This window comes from Poecile atricapillus, chromosome 2 (assembly GCF_030490865.1).
Source record: "Poecile atricapillus isolate bPoeAtr1 chromosome 2, bPoeAtr1.hap1, whole genome shotgun sequence".
In the NCBI taxonomy this organism is placed as follows: domain Eukaryota; kingdom Metazoa; phylum Chordata; class Aves; order Passeriformes; family Paridae; genus Poecile; species Poecile atricapillus.
Window position 1 is genome coordinate 111,585,891 of NC_081250.1, and position 14,609 is coordinate 111,600,499.

The 14,609-nt window shown below is 40.1% G+C and overlaps 1 protein-coding gene across 20 annotated transcripts in view; it reads left to right on the plus strand.

The window, feature by feature from the left end:
• DTNA (dystrobrevin alpha) overlaps window positions 1-14,609 on the plus strand; it is a 226,291-nt gene that overhangs the window by 154,612 nt on the left and 57,070 nt on the right. For all 20 annotated transcript variants that reach the window (XM_058833825.1, XM_058833822.1, XM_058833838.1 and 17 more), the window contains 3 exons: window positions 4,058-4,271; window positions 11,400-11,485; window positions 13,008-13,162. In XM_058833825.1, coding sequence (XP_058689808.1) covers window positions 4,058-4,271; window positions 11,400-11,485; window positions 13,008-13,162 — 455 coding nt within the window. The remainder of the gene's footprint in view (window positions 1-4,057; window positions 4,272-11,399; window positions 11,486-13,007; window positions 13,163-14,609) is intronic.

Consider the following 14,609-nt stretch of genomic DNA (forward strand, 5'->3'; position numbering starts at 1 on the left):
AGTTCTTTTTTTTTTTTTTTTTACTGACATGAGAGGGAGCCTTGGTCACCAGTCAACAGTAGACACTTAGTCTTTTACATTTAATTTAGCTGCATGATTCTTGTCTGTAACAACTGACTTGAGCAAAGGTCAGAGACTTTAGTCATCTGTACAGCAGCCTAACAAAATGTCCTTTTCATTTTGAGCTAGACATCTGAGCAGGTATTTTCAAAATCAGTAGTTCTTGTTAAATGTCTGGCTCGTTTCCATTTTCCATCTCGTCCTCCAGGAAATAATACTTTCCAGCCTCTTAGATATCTGTAAAATTAATTGATAAAATGCAAAATAAAATAGTGCAGTAGGATTGTTTATTCAGCTTTGAGTGGAAGCAAAGTATTTCTGGAGAAAAAAAAAATGCCCAAGTAAAGTTATTTATAGCATAAATACACAGCAGTTCCTTGAGACTAATATTTCATGGTGGGTAGGGAACTCTTACAGCCGTGTAATCTTCAATAAGTCATTTTCTTAGTCTTGTGCCCTACCTTTCTGGCATACCAATGAACATCATGAGAGCTTATGAGGCTTTCAGGTTAGAGTTAACAATAAAACCAGTAATTTTCTCTCATATGTGTTTAGTATACTGATGTTATTAGTCCCACGTCTCCTAGCCTCTGGACATTTTCCTTCCCAAGACCATCATCAAAACTAACTCTGCATATGACTGTGTTATGAGAAATATAATACCAGTAGGAAAGCAAAACAGCAAAAAACCCTACATTAAAATCTGACAGCCACACAGTATCAGTACTAGATCATGTGAAGAATAAAGACACCAACCCCCATTTCAGCCTTATTCATAGTGCCAGCTCTTTTCCTCCATATTCAAGAATTTTCTACTACTAGGCTACAGCAATTAAAGTTTAATTACAGCATGAAATTCTCACTGTTAGGGAGTCTGGATGTCTGGTTCTTCCTTCCTGGCTAACCTTTTATCGTGGTTAGGGAAACCATCACAATTTCCAATGACTGCAGAAGTGAATATGTATGGTCAAAACAATTCCTGTATAGGTTGCTTGAAAAGTACCCCAGCAGTTCTGATGACATGATTTGTTACCCTTCAAATTGCCCTTTTCCACTCTCATGGTTTTTTCTGCTACTACACTCATGCACTCCCAGATAAGCAGCCCATCCGTATTTATTCTTTTCCCACCAGCTCTAATTTGCTGATTTTACATCCTCATTCAGTATTTATAATAAGGTTGTCCTAGTAATATTTGCCTTGGTCTGTAGTGCTGGTTCCTGTTTGTCCTGTTCCTTTGGATTTCTCTCTTCTTAGTGTAGCCTCAAGTCAAGGTGAGCCATGTGCATTACTCTTTTCTTTTGCAATTTGTTTTGCCTGGTAATTTCTCACATTGTTATCTTTCTGTAGTTCATATTTGATGATTTGTACACATAACCAGAAGCCAACTTGGTAAAACTGCTTGTGGAAGCACTTTCTTCATCTGCTTCTTCTGAATGACCAGAGACAGCCCCCATGGCCAGCAACAGCCTGCATGGCCACAGACCTTGAGGGAAACATTCCACTTTACCTTTTGCTTTCTGCCCATCCTTCCCTCTTAATACTGCCGCAAAACACATGCACACGTGGCATCTTCTGGCATGTTGCTCTGTATTTCTGGTACTTTTCTTGGCTCTTTATGTGGTAGAATGCTCAAATAACCCTTCTTTCCTGAACCAGACAATGGCCTGCTTTCTGGTGACTTCTCCATTCTCTGGCCTCTGAGCCATGTGGAAAAGCTGCCCAGAAAGGGTCAGTTATTACGTGCCAGCTGTCCTCCTGGAGATTGTTCATCTTCCATTTATCCAGATTACCTCTGTGACAGTGAAAACTGATTGAGTGGGATTGGGAACAATTGCATTAAAAGGATCTGAGATCCTGTGCCAGATTTTTTATGGGGAATTTGCTCTTCCACCAGCCAGAATGCAAACAGAAGAGTTCAGAGGTTGTGTACTCCACCCACCCAGCTGTAGTGGGTTGACTCTGGTTGGATGCCAGACACCCACCAAAGCGTCTCCATCACTGCCCTCTGCAGCTGGTCAGGGGGGAGAAAATATAACAAAGGGTTGAGATGAGGACAGAGAGATCACCCACCAAGTAACATCACAGGCAAAACATTCTAATTAGAGATATGAGTTGAATTTATTACTAACAAAATCAGAGCAGGATAGTGAGGAGTAAAGTAAGACCTTAAAAACACCTTTCCCCCACCCTCCCTCCTTCATCAGCTTAACCTCCTCCACCTCAGTGGCACAGGGAGACAGAGAAAGGGTATTATGGCCAGTTCATTAGAGGTTGTTTCTGCTGCTTCTCCCCTACTCCAACCTGGGGTTCCTCCCCCAGGAGACTGTTCTCTGTGAACTTCTCCATCCTATGGACAACATTTCTCCACAAACTGCAGCAGCACAAGTCACTCTTTCACAGGATGCAGTTCTTCAAGGACGGGCTACTCCAACACAGGTGCCCCATAACATCACAAGTCCTGTGAGGACACTGCTCCATGGTGGGTTCCTCCCTCCATAGGTTTGCAGATCCCTGCCAGGAACCTGCTCCAGCATGGGCCTCCCACTGATCCACAGCTTCCTCTCAGGCATCCACCTGCTCTGGTGTGGGCTTCTCCAGGGGCTGCAGGTGGATCTCCACATCTCCCTGGACGTCCATGGGCTGCAGGGGCACAGCTATGGGGTATCTTCATCCTTGGGCTTCCACATGCGCTAGCAGGGTGTTGGAGTCTATTTATTCCCGAGGGGAAATGAGGGGAAACCCAATCATAAGGCAGAATTTTACACCAAGTAAAATGACTGTATGTCATTTCATCACCCATCTACAATCAGCTTACATTTCCCTGCCATCAGACCATCGTGTCACATTGCAGTCTGAGACAGCACCTGCAAACCAATCAAGTAAAAATCTAATGATGAGGATTGTAATTAAGTTTCTCTAGCTATAAAAACAAAGATCTCTTTCCTCATACAGGTGGCTTTTGATACATCATAAACCATGTCACCAAACTGTGTAATGAGAACTGTGCAGTAGTTTCTCTGGTGAAAAAAAGAAAATTTGCACCCTGAGCTTCCTGATTTATTTTTTACTAACACTTCAGTAGGACTGTAGGTAATACTTAAGATAAAGGGATGAACCTTTGAGTTCAGGTTTGAAGTAAATCCAGTTTTTAAATTGCTGTAGGGTTTTCTTTATTTTTGGCACAGTGCACCTCTTCTGAAAATGGCAATCCACAGCAAGCCAGTCATACTGCCACAATAACAGTGCTCTGCAAACAAGGTTTCTGTTTGGGTACAAAATGAAGGGTGAGCAGAGATTGTCCTTTAAACTGTCCTTGTAGGTAAAAACAGGCCCCATCAAATTCAGCTTAGACCAGGACTTCATCAAAGAGAGATATTTAACAAATCATTTGGCGCATATATTTAGAAGACATAAAATATGACTTTCAGATCACTTCATTATGCGTTATTTGTTTAAATGTACCCTGACTCAATTACAATTCTGTTTCTGTAAAATATTTTGCTTTCCATACAAATTGCTGAAAAGAATTTTCAAAATATCAGTATGTGATAAGCACTTAGTATTCGTAGGATCTTCTGAAAAGCCCATCTGCTATGCAAATTAATATCTAAGAGTAATTTCTGAATGGGGATTCATAAAGGCATGGTTCAGAAAAACAATTAGCATATGTTTACCTTTCATTGATTTCCGTAAAATACAGACTTGTATTTGAATACTTCATACAATGAGGAATGATTTTCCAAGCTGAGGTGGTACTCATTACAACAAGTAATATCCATGTATTGTTTGCTTATTAACGGATTTGAATTTTATTTGCTCATTCCTCCACCAGGTTCAATATTTGGTGATGGAAAACACATTAATTCATTTAATTATTCATGAAGCATGTTGCACATGGTTGTGTTATTCCCCACCCTGTGGAAGGAGATGGCTCTTATTCTCAGTTGCTTTCGGGAGCACGTTTTCCCAGTTGAGTCTTTCTGTCCTGTCCTCTAGTGCACCTGGTGGACATCTGGAATGTGATAGAAGCCTTGCGGGAGAATGCCCTGAACAACCTGGACCCCAGCATCGAACTGAACGTGGCTCGCCTGGAGGCTGTGATTTCAACCATCTTCTACCAGCTCAACAAGCGGATGCCGACGACCCATCAGATCAACGTGGAGCAGTCCATCAGCTTGCTGCTCAACTTCCTGCTAGCGGCCTTTGATCCGTAAGTCTGCCTTCTTCCCTCCTCTCCCAGCTGCTGAAAGGATTTTATTTCCTCCAGAAATATCTCTGGAAAGCAATTGAACAGGCTCAGTTCTGTCCCAAATAACGAGCATGTGAATGGTGCTAACCAGGGAGATAACCTAAATTAGGGGCCTCCGCTTTCCTTTCTTTCGAGCCAAATTCAGCACAACTGTGTTTTCATCCAGCTACTCAGACTTGTTCCAGTTTATATCAAAGAAGAATTATCTACAGAAACAAATTCACATGCGCTTCTAATTCAGCTTGTTGCTTATTGACGCACCAGTGGCTGACACCACTGCAATGCCTCTGCAGCAGTGCCATGGGTTAATAGCTCATTATTTTGAAAGAGCTCATTTCCCTGCAAGTTCTTGCAGCTGTAAGCAATTTTTTTTTCTGGCTCATGCCAGTGCAGTATGATTTTGAGACCATGACAGAAATAGGATTAAAGACCTGGAGGTGATGAAATACATGTTGTTTATTACTGCATGGGATTTGTATTACAAAAGGAACAAGTTTTAGATAGAGAAAACCACTTACATTAATGAGTATTCTGTGTATACCTGTTACAGTTTCTGAATACGTAGTTGGCAACCTGTACTGCAATATTTGCAGTCCTCAGAACTGAGTTATTGGAGAACAGTATCTAAGTCTGAATGATGCAGATGTTGTCACTTTATGGGTTATTATTTGAAAATTCACCAGCAGAAAACACTGGTCATTAAACATTTAAACAAGGATGCTTCCCCTCTCTCTTCCCAGTCCTCTCTCTTGATGCCCTGGTATTGGGTGTCATTGAGCACCTTTCGGTGCCAGACCAGCCAGTGGCTCAGTCACCATGGCAACGGGGAGAAAAAGTAGATGTTCCACATGAGAAGGCTGCACTCAACCTCTCCTCCTGTCCCTCTGAGAGGAAGAAAAGCCAATCCATTGTGAAATCATAGCCTTCAGGAATATTTTCCTCCCCTCAAGGGCAATAAAAGAAGGAACAGGCATTTTAATTCATACAATTGTGGCTGTGACGAGCACACTGAAGGATGCTGGAAATGACCAGATGCATTTATTGCTGCATGCCACAAGTAAACTGCTTCCTGGCTGATAAACACAGGGAAAAAGACCCTGGACTGCGGAACCAAGACCTGTGATAATATATTTACTTTGTAGCTCACTGTAAAGGGGTAAAGATCTCAACTACACAACACAGCTACTTGCAGCAAAGTGGAGTAGAGGAATTTTTTCCCCTGGAGAAAATCAGAGAATGTTTTTAAGGGGCTAAGGTTTTGCTTTACCTAACAACATCCCACGTGCTGTGGTTCATGATCTGTTTCAGGGCTCCCATCAGGCTCTCCCCAGAGGTAAGGAAGCTGTGACCCTTACTTCATTCATCAAGCAGCAGCTCAGTCTCTTGTGCTGCCTCTGAGTGTAGTGCATGGGATGCACTTCCCAGAAGGGCAGAGACACCCAAGGAATCCCTAAGAATAGGCTCCCAGCTCTGAGGTCAGAGATAGGGACTAGCTGCCTATCAACCCCATATTAAACACACCAAACATATGAGATGAGGGTCAGGTGCAATCTGAGAAACTTAAGTTCAGGTTTGTGGAGATATGTGTCAGCTAGGTCTCTCTGTACTGTAATGGAAGTCTAGATGCCTGTCACAAATAAGGACATACCAGTTAAGCATCTGATTCTCAAAATGTGCCCTACACTTTAGTTTGGCTCATATCATCAGAGTTTTGTGTTGGATATTGGTTTAACAACCACTGGTGGTTCAGGTTTCCTGGTTTCTGGGAAACAGAGGGAGGGAGGTGGATCTACATGCTACAGGGACAGCATGGGAGCTGCTGAGGTCTAACCAGAGCTGCTGTCTCTGCTTCCCATGTTGCTGCTTTCTCTCCCCGCCAGTGCAGCAGAAAGGTCATTCTCTGCTGAAAATTAGAAGCTCGTGGAAGGAAGAGCAAGGTCTTTTCTTGTGGTTTCACGTTCAGAGAGAAGCAATGTTTTGCATGCCATCCAGAGAGACTCAGCAGGCCAGAGAAGAAGGCTCATGAGATTTAGCAAGGCCAAGTGCAAGGTGCTGCAGGTCCATAGAAGGTGGTCCAGTTTTTCATGTCCCATTTGGAATCCAAAGAATCCAAAGAAAGTAGAGAAATCGAGTCTGCGACCTAACATATAGGAAAGGACCAAAAGGGACAAGTTATTTCATGTTTCAAAATCTAACAAGCCTGCCACTGTCTCATTTATTTAGTTCAAGTTAATATATTATGTTCCTCTTTGAGTACTGTACTGTACTGGCTGAAGTTCCTCCAAACTTGAAACAGAGCTTCTTCCTTCTTTTATAGCCTGCTGAAAACCTGGCAGGTTTCTCTGCCCTCTGGCAAGGAGTGTTTCCTTAGGCCTGCAATATAGATGTCTTCTCAGGAGCTAAAACTTGGCTAGCAAAACACAAAAGGAACCACAGTGTACTGCCATGGCATGTGGGCCAACTTGGCCACTGCCAGTGCTGAGCTTATCTCCCAGTTTTTTTATGGGTTTTTTATGGCCTTGGTGATTCATTAGGCTGACAGATAATTAAAGGACAAAAAGTGGGGGGAAATTATAGTGTATAGAATTTCACGTGAGACTGAATGTGATGTTCCCATGCTGCTAAAAGTAAACTAAAGTACAACCTTATAAAACTTCAAGCCAACAAATTCAAAATTCACAAACAGAAATACTTCTCCAATTAATTTATCATTTGTGTGTGGAAGTCAGCATCATGTGGTAGATGACCCTGACAGACCAAAACCAGTGAGCAGAATGAGGTGGTCACACTTTAAAACAATCTAGACAGACACATGCCCTGATCTACATTCATAACCACACGTTATAATTGGGCAATAGCTTTTGCTTCAAGGCCCAAGGTGATTAACTGGCTTTATGAAATAATAGCACATTTCCTTCACTGGCACATCAACTACTATGTAAAAAGTTGACAAGTATAAACCTCTCTGGAAAATTCCTCCCAGGCTGGTGTTAAAGCCTAGGCAGCAAGGTGGAATGTCAGCCTCACTCAGCCAAGTTGTTCTCCAAAAAACTCCTTTTAAATAGAGTGTGAAATACTCTGTGCTAGATCATCTCTAGCTATTCCTGCTGCAAAGTTGAACTGATAAGAAAATAATTGAATTTTCTCTGTTCCTTGACATATGCTGTCCTATGAATGGAGTTGTGGGCCCTGGGCTATGAAGCAGACCCTACCTGGCTGGTGGGGTCTTTAATTCTACAGAGAAAAGAGGAAATATTCATGTCCTTGTTTAATCAAATGAACATTTGAATTTTGATTTCAGTACATAAAGATGATCAATATCTATTTTGGAAATACAATTTCTTGCTCTTTCATCTGTTCAGAGCAGTAAAGTGTTTAATTCCCCCTCTTCTGCACCTTTGCTACTCATGAAAGCCATAGAGGCATTTAGAAAGGAAGTCCAGCAAAAAAAATGTGTTTCAGAGATTTGGACATTATACATTTTGCTCTCCTACATGAAAGAATCTTGCTAAATGTCAATAAGATTTCATCTCTAAAACCTCATTGTGAAAATGAGAATTTGTAATTACAGCCTCTGACATTTCAGAATTGACCGCCTGGATTGCAGTGGGTAGTAACCAATAACTGAAGAACTTTTGTTACTTTTGCAAAAGATACCTTAAAGTATTGGGGGAGCACCACTTAAGCCTCATTAGTGAGAAAAATGGTATTTTCTCAATGTCCTTTTCCTGGGACACATTTGCTGTTTCTAAATATGTGATGCTGTTTCTGTTTTGGTATGGGTGTTGCTAGAGATCCTGACAAGTGATGGTGTCATCTATTTGGTACCACTCTTCCTGGTGACCCAAGAGGCAAAATCCAGCCCTGGAGCTGGACTCAGCCTTGTATGGTCTGTGGATTTTGTCAGGCCATCTATGGGGTTTCCTTGCTCTGGGGACAGGCTGTCTCTCTCTGCAGCTATGCAGTGGAAGAGGAAACCTTCTGCTCTGGTGTCTAAAAGCATGTATCATTTTTTTCCCTTTTTTCCCCAAGCAGCAGGAGATAACCTTCAACCCTGCCCATCATTCCCTTTTCTAAGTACTCCATCCTATATTGTTGCTAAGTGCACATCAGCTTCAAGATTTGCTTTTGACATCATTTATGCTTCTTGCTGAAGAGTAACTTCAGTAGGAGAGGTGCAATATAAAATCAAAATATTTGCTGTCCTCTCCTATTTCCACTAGCAAAATTTATTTTTCTTTATATTAATCAGCCCAAAGCCACTTTCAGGGAGTGGCGATTTCTACCGAGATCTTCCTGCTGCTGTGACCCACTGCTTCCGCATTTACTTTTGCACAGCAAACACTGTGAGGCCCCAGTGCTGCCAGTCAAGGGCATCTGTAGTGCTTAAGCATAGCTTAGAGCACTTCTGGATCCACATTATACTGGCAAGTCTTAGGCCCCATTACCCTGTCTGTTCATCAGTCATATGTATTTAAATGTATGCATCTACATGCGCGCGCGCGCACACACACACACACACACACACATTTGGAGGGCAAATTTGGTTTCTGCTGGCTCTTGTTGCTTTTAGGAATACAAATGACTGATAGAAAATACAGTGTCAAAATGAATCAACACAAATTGAGAGATTGAAGAGATAAATGATATCTTTTCTTTTTCTGTTCCTCTCTTCCATAGCTATTTGAGTATGGGAAAAGCCAATGGCTCTAGGGTAGAAAACTGAAGCCAAGTTGATAGTGTCTTGCCATGCAAAAATATAATCCTATTAGTAAATGTAACTAAACCTCCTGGGAAAAGTAGCCTAAATCTGAAGCACTTCCAATTGGGCTTTTTTTTTAATCTCTAAATCTTCCACTGCTTCTTGATAATGCCATTTCTTCTATCTAGCTTTTTTTTTTTTTTTTTTTTTTAATACAACAACTCTTTTAAAGGCAGATAGAAACCTCATGATGAAACAGTGCAGAAAAATTCCAAAGGATCTAAAGGGCAGCGTGCACAAAAAGAATACAAAAGGGCTGCATTCTCAGCCATAACAGTGCTAAGTCTGGTATACACAAATCAGAATCCAATAAGCAAAGGATGGAAATACAGAAGTCTGGAAATTCCTATGCTGTGATTTTAATCTTATGAAGCCAGTCAAAGGGAACTCATGTAATGAAAAAGTGCACAAAAGTCAACATTAAAGAACACAGTAAATATTACTTTCTTAAATACTGAAATAGTGAATTTATTACTTTTTGCCTGTATTTCTAGTTTGTTTTCTGGCAAAAAGGAGAATTTTAAATGAGTGGAAAGAATAATTAGAATTGATATTTAGAATTACGGGTTACACTAACAGAACTAAATCTAAGTCAGTGAATTTTAAAGATTATTAGCTAGTCAAGCTTAGGGAGCTGACTTATTTTCTAAAGTCTGAGTGACTTAATGAATGAAGCAGTGGAGCATGTAGCATGCATCAGTGTACAGATGTGAGTATACTATTCATGTCTGTCCTGCATGTATATGTTACTGCATTAGTCTGATTTGGAATTAGCAGAGAAGGAGGTACAGTCACAGGCTCCATGTTTTTCCAGAACCAGTTAATCTTTTAGCTCTGATCAGATGCAATTTTCTTCCTTAAAATTATGAGTGACAATGAACAGAGTAATTTCAGAAATATCGATGAAGAGGTAAATTTCTATGTACTACTATTGGCAATGCAGTTAGACCATCTTACGTAGGACATGATTGTATACATTAAACAGGAAATCTCTTATAAACATTGTGTTCCCTGGTAGAGTAGACATGGAAACTCCATTTCCAGAAACTTACACAAAACTTTGTTATCTAGCCTGTCATTAATCCTTTCAGAATTTAGAAGGAAACATGGCTGCCAGTTTGCTAATCTCACAAGTACTGTCTTTTATTATCAAATATTACCTCTTTTTTAAAGCGTGATGTCATGTCCTCAATGATGTCGTTAATTAATATCATTAATTCATGTGGGAAGCTGTGAAGTAATGCCAAGGAGTTTGGATGATGGACAGAAGTTGCTCCAGTACAACTCTGGATTCATACTGTCTTACAGCAATATTCAGAGAACTCCAAGAAAAACCACATTTCACCATTTGGATGTCAAGGAAATTAACATTAAGAAGCAGGTGAACTTAGGAGAGCATGTTCATTCTCATCTTTGGAAAGGGGCTGAACACTAAGCTGGGGCTGACAGGAGTTGTAGGGGCTAAGTGTGCCATGCAGTGTGTGAAGTCATGTTTTTCTCACACAGCTCAGATAATCAAGGGTTTCTGTGGTGGCAGGTAGTTACTTGGGACCATAGTGGATGTAACAGAAGATTGAGGATAGCAGGAGGAATAATAAAGTTAAGCCACTGCATGCTTCAAGACAGCTGGGGGAAGAGTTGGCAGTGTGCCTCTTTGCCCCAAGACAAGCTCCTGGGTGTTTACTAGCATTTGTGCATTGTAAATTGAAATTAGAGAGCGTGGTACAGCCTCAACTTGAGCAAACCAGGGACAAAACTCTTCTCAGTATATCAACATACGTCCTTTGATGGTTCTGGATGCAGGCATATTCCCCATTTTTCAGCAAAGTCCTTCTTCAAGGTTCCTTGGGGTCAGGGGTATCATTTAAAGGCAATTGTCAGGACCAACTGACAGGTACAGATGAATTGTGCAATAATGTGATCCCTGTGTGCTTTTTCACTTTTGTTCCCAGTGCTGATTTTTTTCAGTTACTTGCAATCTTCTAGGTCCAAAAAATTCCGAAAGGGAAACCATGAGTGTGATAGGTGTCTCCCGGTGCTACTGTATCACAAATAGCAGTAATAATTATCACTGTAGTGTGTAATGAGATAAACAGTTTAATACTGAGCTTCATATACATAATAAATCTGTTCTGAGATCTTTACAGAGCAGTGTACTGATGTGTGTTCCCACAAAACAAACTTTCTTTTTAAAGATCTTATTTCTCTGTATGTCAGTCCACATATATTGTGCATTTCAGTAAGTGATGTCAGAAATACGCATTGTAATTGAACAGATTCTCGTAAAAGGGACATATAAAACACGTCTACTTTCTACTTTTAAACAGGGAAGGACATGGTAAAATTTCCGTTTTTGCTGTCAAAATGGCCTTGGCAACTCTTTGTGGAGGAAAAATCATGGACAAATTAAGATGTAAGTGATGTCTTTTGCCTGTTAAAAATTGTTATTGTTGGAGAAATAACAGTACAGGGAGAAAAGAGAGACTTTGGATAAGTTACCGTTTCTTGGCTGGGTTTGGGAGTTGCCCTATGTGTATCTCAAAGTAAATCCCACTAAATGGTTAAACTTCACACTGAGGTCTTTAAAGACAAAATATATATGTATTACATATTGCATAAATATACTGAGATTTTAACTGGTGGATTTATTTTTTCCATTTGGGTTATTGAATTTGGAATACAAATAAGTGCCTTAACATCATGAAGCATAATTCAACAATTTCTTCCAATTATTTTTTAATAACATCTATGTCTTTTCACACATAGAAGAGCAATTTGTTTATGTACTATTTATATTTTCTTTCACAGGGCATTCTTATGCCATGTATTTTGGTGAACAGGTTCTAATTTCATAGGATTTATTCCCAGTTCCCCAGTAACAAAGGCATAGTTTACTTGTAGCTGCAATGGAAGACTTTCTGTTTAGTGATACAATGTCTGTAGCTCAGGTTTAGAACAACATTTTCCAGACTTTTTGACCAAAAAACCTTCAGTTTCCACTGAACTTTCTACCTCAGCCCAAGAAAACTGAGTTTACAAATTACTGTTGATTAGAGTAGACAAGTATTCAGGTGAAATCCCAGGTGCTGATTTAATCTTCCAGACTTGGTGCCATTTTTTAATACATTATTTCTGTGTAGAAACTCAAACACAGAATGAACTAAAGTTATAAATTATATATTGAGCACTATTTGTTCCCTAAGCTGCTTAAAGAATAGGAACTGGGTCCATCCAGCGGAAGGCTGAAGTACAATAATGATTTTTTGGGTCAGCAGTCCCGGAGCCCTGTTGTCAGAATTTCCCTTCCAGGTTCCTGAAAATGAAGCAGCTGACATGACAGCCTGAAAAAAAATAAATATTCCTTAGTCAGAGATCTCCTGCTAAGCAGAGGATAATTTTAAACAAGCAGAGAAGTAAGGGTTGACAAACTGACATCACTGAATAATAAAAGTGTGATATTTTTATACATAAAAAGGGAGAAGAGTGAAAAGAATACATTGGCAAGACCTTCATTGCTTTGTGTGTCCAAGACAATAATAACTGACTTAATGAACCCATTGTCAAGATTTTGATTTGACATGGTAAGCTAGCGGTAGGCAAAAAGCTGATGTAGCGTATCTTGTCAAATCAGAGCCTTCTTATCTGATTAAATTACTGTCTCATGCCATGCATCAGACTTTGCTTAAAAATGACCACACACAAAGAAAAACAAATCAGGAATATTTTGGTATTAAAATCAGTTATTTCTTAATATGCAAATAATTATTCTTGTTTTCTATTGAAAGAAGTCAGAATTAAAGATGCAGTAATAACGGAGGTTTCCGTAAGCCAAACATGTTTAGTACTTCTCTTTCAAATCAGATGATACTGACCTCAGAGCAAATCTGTAGCTCATACTGAAGCTGCTGTTCTTTCCTTGTCCTTTCTCCCCTCAGATATTTTCTCCATGATTTCTGACTCCAGCGGGGTGATGGTTTATGGCAGATATGATATGTTTCTGCGCGAGGTTCTCAAGCTGCCCACCGCTGTCTTCGAGGGGCCTTCATTTGGTTACACTGAGCAGTCGGCAAAATCCTGTTTCTCACAACAGGTAAATGAAGAGACACAGGATCTCAATCACCCCTCTGAGCAGGCCAAGACTCTTCCTGTCTTACACATAGGTCCATATTTGGCCAGGAAACACAGGGCTGGATGAGGGGATGGTGCACTCTGCTGATTTCTCACACGCAGATTTGGTGCCTTCAACAGGAAGCTGGTCTCTATGGTTTCCTTATATAATCACGAAGAGTGAGGAGTAGTCAAAAAGTGATTCAGAGCAGGATCTAAGCACCTGTTACATGTATACTTTAGGTATTATATATATTTATACCCCAAGACATGCAGTTCTCCACTCTATTTGTGGAATGGTGTTGGTATAAGCATACACAAGACTAACTTCTCCATATCAAGCTGAAGTTCCACCCAAAAAAAAAAAATCAAACTTCATGTTTTCCCAGTGATAGACCTACAAGTTTAGGAGTGAGAAGAAAATCACCTTAAAACTTTTTTTGTAAATGGGAATCCATATGTATTAGAAAACCCCCAGTGAGATAGGGTCAGGGAAGCAATGAATTTATCCTGAAGAAAATACAAGATTTTTCTGCAACTCCATAGGTACACTATGTACACAACAGACTCCATAGGTACACTGAGTACAACACATTGGCTTCAGCTAATACAAAGCACTTCAGAAGATTCCATAGTTGTGGCTGGTCGTCCACTTCTTCAGTGGAGAAAGAGAGAATTCCTCTGGCTCTTTCCACACTACACACTGTATAATTCCATAAATATGTAGTAAGGGAATATGCTGAAACTGGGACAATGTTAGAAATAAAGTTGTATTTTCCTTCTCTTTATCCTTTCATTTGCTAACTGAATGCTGTTGAACAAGTAAATTCAATGGAGCAGGAATAGAATCATTTTCATGCAAAATAGAGTCTCATTTTTTGTATTCTCTCAGTTCCATCACTAATCAATAGGCACTCCAGTCAACCGAAAGGAGATGTTGAAATTCATTTATTGAGTCATCTCCCAATTCATTTTAAATGGTAATGTTTGCATATGTGAAACTAGTCTTGTTTCACAGAGGGAGACTTAAAACAGCATTTCGTGTTCTGTTGAAGAATTTATGTGGTGAAGTGACTCCTGGTAGTTTTGTGTTAAAATAATGAAAGAGTGCTCTTGCATGGCAACAGGGCATTCAAGCTTTGCATGTTGGACATGCTGTTATTATAGATGAAAAAAGGAATTTCTTTTCCTGAAAAAATGTAATTCAGGCCTTGTTTTTTATCTTGGTAGCCATCAGAAATGGCACTTGCTTTGAGATTGCATCCAGCTAAGTGGACCAGATACATTAAGATATCTTTAGAAACATCTTCAAGCAGGCATTAGATGGTTTTGTTTACAAGCTCTGCTTAGAGCTAACAAGAGTTATGTCTCTGACTGATGTAGGTACACAGCAGATTTACAAAGCTGCTGTTTTGCATCTAGAGGCAGTC